The sequence below is a fragment of the Microtus ochrogaster genome, linkage group LG9 (genome assembly GCF_000317375.1).
Source record: "Microtus ochrogaster isolate Prairie Vole_2 linkage group LG9, MicOch1.0, whole genome shotgun sequence".
Taxonomy (NCBI): domain Eukaryota; kingdom Metazoa; phylum Chordata; class Mammalia; order Rodentia; family Cricetidae; genus Microtus; species Microtus ochrogaster.
The window spans coordinates 3,715,514-3,723,001 of NC_022034.1; the positions used below are offsets into that span (position 1 = coordinate 3,715,514).

At 44.5% G+C, this 7,488-nt stretch overlaps 1 protein-coding gene across 1 annotated transcript in view; it reads left to right on the top strand.

The window, feature by feature from the left end:
• Positions 1-7,488, top strand: part of Wdr27 (WD repeat domain 27) — a 118,459-nt gene that overhangs the window by 53,105 nt on the left and 57,866 nt on the right. The window contains exons 12-16 of the mRNA XM_026787472.1: positions 99-220; positions 628-710; positions 2,745-2,823; positions 4,145-4,222; positions 6,922-7,019. Coding sequence (XP_026643273.1) covers positions 99-220; positions 628-710; positions 2,745-2,823; positions 4,145-4,222; positions 6,922-7,019 — 460 coding nt within the window. The remainder of the gene's footprint in view (positions 1-98; positions 221-627; positions 711-2,744; positions 2,824-4,144; positions 4,223-6,921; positions 7,020-7,488) is intronic.

The window sequence follows — 7,488 nt, forward strand, 5'->3', positions numbered from 1 at the left end:
CAGATCTCACTGTGAAAGCTGTGTTTGCGACTGGAGAGTTGGGGTGCACCCACGGGCCCCCAGCCCAGCGTGCTGCTCACCTTCGGAGTGTCCCACAGGCACTGTGCATGCTCTCATCTATGTTTGGAAACAAGATCGCCGTGTTGGACGTCAGCCTGGCTGCCCTGCTGAGCTCCCAGAGGAGCCCCGGTGCCCGGAGAGTGCTTTCCGTGCTGCCAAGGTACAGTCTTTCTCAGGTTGCAGTTATGTGCTGCTCACCGCCTGGTTGCAGTTTAGATCTTTTTTATGTGAAGAAATACTGGAACATTGGCGACTGCAGCAAACTATGCTCTCTGAAAGGACAAATGTTTTATGCCATGATTTTTTTTTTACTCGAACCTAAATGCTTCATAGTTTAACATAAAATGCTAGTTTATTTCAAAGTAGAATGTAAATAATAAAATAGCACTTTCATTAAAGCATATCAATATTTCTCTTATAAAGATAAGGACCTTGGTAGTTCTAATTTCCAAATATTGTAAATCTACATTTGAATGAGCTAATCTTACATTGTTCTTAAAAATGTATGTTGCATTGAAACAGTTCTGTTATATCACTGATCTCACCATGTGACTGTTCTTATTTTAGCTCCTGTGTCCTACCAACCTCGCCACTGTATTTTGGAGTTGTTAAGGAAAGCCTTCCTAAGCCTACCAATAGCAAACGACATGGTTAGTACAACACGCTCTGAAACATACGTGCATTGCAGCCACCTCCCCTGCAGCTCTGAAACACACGTGCGTTGCAGCCACCTCCCCTGCAGGTCTGAAACACATGTGCGTTGCAGCCATCTCCCCTGCAGGTCTGAAACACACGTGTATTGCAGCCACCTCCCCTGCAGCTCTGAAACACACGTGCATTGTAGCCACCTCCCCTGCAGGTCTGAAACACACATGCATTGCAGCCACCTCCCCTGCAGGTCTGAAACACACGTGCGTTGCAGCCATCTCCCGTGCGGTCAGCATTGCTGCATCACTTTGGGACTTGAATTTGCCAAAAGATAAATCGATATGGGATGTCCTTCTGTATATGTGCTGCTTTTGTTTGTTGATTAATAAAGCGGTTTGGGCTAATGGCTGAGCAGAGTAAAGCCAGATGGGAAATCACAACAGACACACACACACACATACACACACAACACACACACACACACACACAGAGAGGGGGGTCAGAGTTGAGGAGACACCATGTAGCTGCTGAAGGAGAAAGATGATAAAATCTTACCAGCCACAGCCTCGTGGTGATACATAGATGAATAGAAATGGGTTAATTTAAGATGTAAGAGTCAGCTAGAGATATGCCTGAGCCATCAGCCAAGCAGTGTTGTAATGAATAGAGTTTCTGTGTGGTTGTTCAGGTCTGGGAGGCCAGAACATGAATGAACAGTCTCCGCTTACAGTAAATCCAGTGTGGCTTCTATGTCTCTCAGATTTATTGCATTGTCTTCGCTTCCACACCTCCCCCTGAGTTGGGCGTAATTCATTGGAGCTCCAGGGCCTGTCTCAGTTCTGATGTGAGTCCTTGAGGGACTTGCCATGGTGCCTCTGCTGGACCCTGAGTAGTCACAGTGTATTATCATATCATGCACACTTCAGTGTATGTTTCTGAGACATCTGCCAGAATCACATCCTGTCACAACTAGAAATGGGTTCTTGTATTAGCAAGGCCAAAATAAAATTGTATTGGCTATTAAAAAATAGGTTTTGATTGGTTTGTTGTAAACTGTAGCCAACTAGTCCTCATGTTGATTTTTTCAAAATATAGTTTAAAATCAGTTTTCATGTTAGAAGGCAGAATTCATTGTGTCCAAGTTTTCTATATTGTAGGAATCATTGCCGACTGAGGCTCCCTTGTTTTCCTTCATTTTCCAGTGTAAACTCACAGTCCCTTAAAGTCTACTGACTGACTTAGTTAAGAAGATTAAGCCCCTCCCAGTCAGATCCATTCTGTATATATGCCACATCTACATGTTTCCTGCCTTTTACCCCCAGGCTACTGGCTTGGCCTCTTCCAGATCTTCAGACCTGGTTAGATGAGTCACTAAGCCTCCCTTGTGTTTCTAGGGCCCCCATCAGCTAGGCCATGCGCCCATTCTGAGGAGTAAGTCATTAAACCCTTGAATTTGATCTGTAAGGCGGGCAGCCTGTCCCTGTTTCACCATGGTTCTTCCTGGTTGTCCCCTCAGTGGAATTCCTGTCAGGTGGAGTCTGTGTGTTGTCCATTTCTGTGTGTTCTTCGAGCAGGGACTCTGTACTGGCCTGTAGTCCAAACACATCTGAAATACATGCTGTTGGCTGGGCATGGTGGCACATGCCTTTAATTCCAGCACTTGGGAAGTAGAGGCATTTGAATCTTTGTGAGTTCAAGGCCAGCCTAGTGTACAAAGTGAGTTCCAGGACAGCCAGGACTGTTACACAGAGAATTTCCATCTCAAAAGCAAGCAAGCAAGCAAACAAACAGAAACAAGAAAGAAAATAAATGCACGGTGTCGCTCGTGGTATGGTGTAATATATTTTCCATTGCTTTCTTGCACCTTTTGTCGCCATGATGAATTTTTGGCTGTTTTTTTCTTTGGCTTCTGTATGGAGCCTGCATTTCATTAGGTCAGAAGGTCATTTTGTTAGACTCTTCCTGGTTTGGGGAGTCTAGGACAGTGAAATTGCGATGTTAAATGTGTGCTGCTTCTTTTGTATCCTGTCATATAGCTGTGAGGAGTGTCATGGAGGACAGGCCCCTGGTTTTCCACAATAAAATCAGGTCATCTGGTTATACATCGGCACCGCAGTAAGTACCAACCATCACGCCTTGTGTCAGTGGCAGAACTGTCTGCAAGAATACCACTGAGATGGTGTTCTGTGGACAGGGCGCAGGAGGAAAATGTGAGCCAGACCCCAGAGTGCACAGCCACCATAAGGGTGGCAGCCGAACAGCCAACTCTTGTTAAATGCCCACTGGCTGTTGATCTCGGCTCAGCTTCTTTGTGATCTGATGCTGTCAATCAGAAAGTTGGTTGTAGTGAGTGAGAAGCTGGAGGGTGGAAAGTGGATGAAGGTGATGCATGACCCCATCATAACCTGACTAAACATCTTCAACTTTTTGTGAGCCTAGTCTCTCTGAAACTTTTATCTCTCTCTCTCCTCTCTCTCTTTTATCTCTCTCCTCTCTCTCTCCCCCATGGGCTCCATGCACTTAGAGCACGTGAGTGACAGAGTTTTGGTCTCTGTCATCTCCCTGTTGGTGTTCTCACCTTTATCTGTGCCCAGCCACTCACCTCCCTCAGGCCTCTCCAAGGCCTCTGACCTTGGCCATCCTGTGTGTAACTGCAGCTCTAGCGCCCCTCAGCCCTCAGTATCTCACCATGCCTTTTCTTTCCCCAATGGCAAGAGCTGTGGGTGCTGTTTCCTGTCTATTCTGTAGACTGTGCTTGGGTCAGTGCCTGGCTCTTAAACTCTTGGTTAAGACACTGATAAACAGATGGCAGGCAGATGAAAGGAGGGACGGGTGGGTAGAGAGATGGGAGAAGGAGGGAGAGATCACAGATGGAGAGGAAGGTGAATAGATAGAAGGGTGAGTTAGTCACAGGTGTGTCCCAACTGTGGCCCACTGGATACAGGATAGCTACAGGATAGCTATGACCGCAGCCAACACAAAACAACATGAGATTTTTGTGTGTTAAGTTTTAAAATTTGATTGAATAAAAGTAGTTTTGAGCATGAACTTCATAGATGACAATATGACACAGAGAACATACCCTGAATGAATGATGGCAGATGGATGGATTGGAAATTCATACAGTAGAAGAACAAAGAAGCGTTTTAATCTGTGAGCTTAAGTGTGGATTCGGAGGATCCACACTGGGTGATGTGGGAGGCTGTGGTGGTCCTGATGCTGCCCTGGAACTTTGAGCTGAAAGCATTAGATAGGGTCCCTGAAGAGGAGGTGTAGCACTGTGGCATCTCTGGGTCAGGATGAGTGACTGTTCTTGGATTCAAGGACAGAAGGCAGCTGAGAAAATTATTTAAGTTTGTACATGTTTAATTTTCCTTATAAATGTAAATAATTGTTGAGAGTGATATATGCATATGTATATGTGTTTTCCTCCCAGTGGGACCATGTTTTCCCCAAAGACCAACATCAAGCATATTAACAAAAGAACTGCTAAATGCAAGAACAGTCACAAGTGGTATGTAATTGAGTGCGTGCATTAAATAAATCTGAACAACTTAGAAACACTCTTAAAGTGCTCTTTTGATTTCTGAACAGAAATATGACCATATGTGCATAAAAATGAGTACAAATATATCACTGACATGCATCCTTCAAACAAAATATGTTCGTCTCATTTTGGTAAACCTTTGGGTATTCTGCTCTTTTTATTATGTTGCTAGTTTTGAAATAGTGAGTTTTTGCTAAAATGCAATTGTAGGAGAGTATTGTGTCTCTTGCTGACCACACCTGAGACACATTTCAGGTCTCCATAGTGACAGAGGGGCAGTTGCAGAGCCAAAGTTGCTTCTTTTAATGTTCATGGCTGGGTTCATTGACCTGGACGTGCTGAATGCACAAGGAGAGTTTGGGGCCTTGGGCTTGCTTCAGGCAGAACTGTATGTGACATATAATGAACGTATACTATAGCTGATGAAAAAGAGATCGTGGACTGCCTAATGTAAGATTCATCTTCACAAATCCCACACATACGTTTGAACAGTGAGTGTTTTTACAGAAATGCTGACTGGAACATGGAGTGCTTGTGATTGACTTGGACCAGTTGTACCTATTCCTGGGGCTTAGCATGATGCTTTAACCCATATGTACAGTGTTCCTTGATGAGACCGACCTCACTCTATCACTTTCCTGGTCTCTAGAATCATCACTAGTCTATGTCCAGGTCAACTTTAAAATATTTTTGAAGCTTACAATTATGAGAGAGAACATATGATATTTGAGGCTCTGCATTTGGCGTATCTTACTCAACACCTTTCCCTTCCCATGTAGTTTGCTATAAATGGCAGAATGTTATTTCTTAATGGCTGGATTTCCTTTTATAAGATTTATTTTAATTTTAGTGTATATGTCTGTGAATGCATGTGTGTGTCCACAGAGGTCAGCAGAGGGCGTCACACCCATGCCATTGAAGTCACAGGCCAATGTGAGGGGCCGCATGTGGCGGTCCTAGAAGGACAGCAGGTGTTGTCAACTGCTGAGCCCGTGTCTGAATCTTTTTCATGGTGCATATATACCACATGTCTTTTCATTCCCGAGTTGATCAACCTAGGTTGATCTGTATCTTAGCTGCATGAACACAGACTTAGCCTCAGCTTGGCCTCAGTGAACACAGACAAGCAGGAGTCTCTTGGTAGTGATGTTGTTTCCTCCGAGTCTGTGCTCAGGAGTAAGATGGATCATATGGTCGTGTTCATTTTAGTTTTATGAGGCGTCTCCCTTAGTGTGTTCCGTGGCAGCTGCTGTAATTCACAACTCCTCAACAGTGGGTCAAGGGTTTCTCTGCCTTCACATCCTGGCCAGCATTTGCTATTTATTTTTTGTTTTCTTGGATGGTAGTCTTGGGTGTAGTGACACTGTAACTCACATCAAGCTGTATTTTCCTGTCGTCAGGACACTGGGTCTCTATGTACTTACTGGTCATTGCATTCCTTTGGGGAGCCTATGTTCAGAGCACTTCTTCAGGGTGTTTGATATTCTGGGTATGATTTGAGCCATACATATTGGTATTTTTCTTAAGCATTATTTGTTCTTTTTTTTTTTTTACCTTTCCTGTCAATTTCCACTAGTTTCCTCATCAGTAGGTGACCATGTATCCATAGCATAAGGTGTCTGATCCCATAGAGTACTTACTTGGTGTTCCCAGTGATACTGGGCCCCGAGAGTGACCTGAACCCTGTGCTCCTCATGGCATTTTCTCCTATACGGAGTCCAGTTCACCCACTGGGCTGTTTTCTTCTCTGACGACTCTGTTCTATACACTGAGCAAGCCACTTCTTGTACAGTTTTGGCTCTTGTGGGGAGAGGAAGCAAGCAGGCATGGATCTGGAAGGGCCCTGGGATTTAAGAATGAAATCTCCCCAGGAAGCAGTTTCCAGATGCCGACAGGTGTGGGGAAGGAAGAGCGATGCTCGTTTTCTGGAGGCATCACCAGCTCCTACTCAACATGAATGTATAAACAATAGCCCTACCTTCAGAATAGCATCCAGGCAACCAGACAGACCCCTCCGAGGTGACTGATTCTGCCATAACCATGTAAGCTCATGTCCCCTTCACAGTGTGGGAACCTAGAAGGGAGAGGATGCCCGGATCAACATGCTGGTCGGAAGGTGGGTCTTCATGGCTCAGTGAGTCCTTAGACATAGACTGCTGAGAGCCTCGCAAACTCTGCTCAGCGGAGCCCTGCGTGTCTCTGGTTAGGGATGCAAAGTGCGTTTCTGGCTTAGGGTTTATCAGGCCATGACTGTAGTTAGTATTATAATACCAACCCATAGACATGTGAAACTAGGGCCTTGGAAGACAGCTTCATGGTTAAGAGTGCTTGCTATGAAAACAAGGATCTGATTTTGAATCCTTAGCACCCACATAAAAGCTTGAAGAATGACATCTGCAGATGACCGCTGGTCTCCTTATGCACCTGCCCACATGTGTCCCTGCACATGTTTATACTACACACAAACCCACAAAGATTTGACAATACACAATATAAATCTGTTTCAAAGAGTTGTTCATGAGTGTGACTATAAGATTTTATATAGATTTTGAGCTTTAATAATATAAAAGGATCTATCTCAGTAGAATGAAATATACTTAATTTTTAGTTTATTTCTAATCGCCCTTGAATTTATCTCTTGGTTTTCACTATGACCTTCCTTAAAGTAAGGAATACTCTTTGGAGCATTGCCTACCCAGAAATCTCAGCAGGCAGGTTGCAGTGGCTCAGGAGCCTGTTGCTGTGAGCTGTCTGCAGTACTCAGGTAAGCCTCGGAACCATTTGCCCTTCTTTCCTGTAGCTGGATTCTGCCCACTGTTGTGGGGTAAATTTGTTTTTGAAGATCTTAGTTATATTGGTCAGGATTCTCTAGAGCAGCAGACCACATAGAATAAAAATAGACATGGGAGTTGAGTGACTTGCAGACTGTAGTCCAGCTAGTCCAACAATGTCTGAGTGACTTGCAGACTGTAGTCCCGTTAGTCCAACAATGTCTGAGTGACTTGCAGACTGTAGTCCAGCTAGTCCAACAATGGAAAGGCCAAGAATTCAGCAGTTGTTCAGTCCTTGAATCTGGATATCTCAGCTGGTCTTCAGCTGTGTTGGGATCCCGGAGAAGTAGGTTCTAACACCAGTGAAGGAATGCCCCAGCATCAGGATAGGGGAACTTGTCAGCAACAGTGAAGAGCAAGTAAGCAAAAAGCAAGAGCTTTCTCCTTTCACATCATTTTGTG